Source organism: Mus pahari, chromosome 7 (assembly GCF_900095145.1).
Source record: "Mus pahari chromosome 7, PAHARI_EIJ_v1.1, whole genome shotgun sequence".
Taxonomy (NCBI): Eukaryota; Metazoa; Chordata; class Mammalia; order Rodentia; family Muridae; genus Mus; species Mus pahari.
Window position 1 is genome coordinate 108,063,180 of NC_034596.1, and position 951 is coordinate 108,064,130.

The 951-nt window shown below is 44.3% G+C and overlaps 1 gene segment (V, D, J or C); it reads right to left on the reverse strand.

Moving 5' to 3' along the window:
- Positions 1 to 209: 209 nt before the first annotated feature.
- On the reverse strand, positions 210 to 681 carry LOC110324328. The segment is given in 2 exon segments: positions 210 to 532; positions 636 to 681. Coding segments are annotated over 2 exon segments (369 nt in total).
- Positions 682 to 951: the final 270 nt, after the last annotated feature.

The window sequence follows — 951 nt, forward strand, 5'->3', positions numbered from 1 at the left end:
CTCCATTTTCACAGATGTCAGAGACCATAAATGTAGTGAACATACTGAGAAATCAGTAGAAGTGACAGCTGAGACCCCAGAAACCAGTGCTCATTTGTGTTTGTGCCTATTGCAAGTCTGTCCCCATTCTTCCTGTGTGCATTTCGCCCTCTGCCGGTTCTGAGCGCTCCTACAGGAAGGTTTGTGTCTGGGTTCACACGGATGATCCCTCACTGGGTCTCTCTTGCACAGTAATAAATGGCAGTGTCTTCCTTTCTTAAGCTGTTCATCTGCAGGTAGGCACTGCTTTTGGAATCATCTCTCGAGATGATGAATCGGCCTTTCACAGACTCTGCGTAGTACGTTGCATAATTATGAGTTTTTGTTGCAATTTGAGCAACCCACTCCAGCCCCCTTTCTGGAGACTGGCGGACCCATTCCATCCAGTAGTCATAAAAAGGGTATCCCGAAGTGGCACAGGAGAGTTTTAGAGAATTTCCAGGCTGCACCAAGCCTCCTCCTGTCTCTACCAGCTGCACCTCACACTGAATACCTGCAAACAGAGAATATTGTTAACCAAGGGTCACAAATATACACGGTTCCTCTCACGCACATTCACTCACACACTCACTATATGCTTTTTATCTATAAATTGCCTTTTAAAAGAGAAACAAGGAAAATCCAACTCAGTCCCAATGCCATATCGAATGTCCTGTGTTTAGTACTGATCGATGAATGGGAAGACCTCTGAGTCCAGCTCTGGGTACTTCTGTCAGAAGAGTAGGGTCAGGGCTGTTTTCATAAGAAGAGGAGGAATTATTTGCATGTCTTCCTGTGATATCATGAGATCAGGAGCAGAAGCCTTAGAGAAGGCAAATAATTATGCAGATGTCATAGAAGAAATAAGGACCAAAGTGCCATTTATAATGTGAAAGTATCACTTATTTCCCTGGGGATGTAGATCAGTTGATA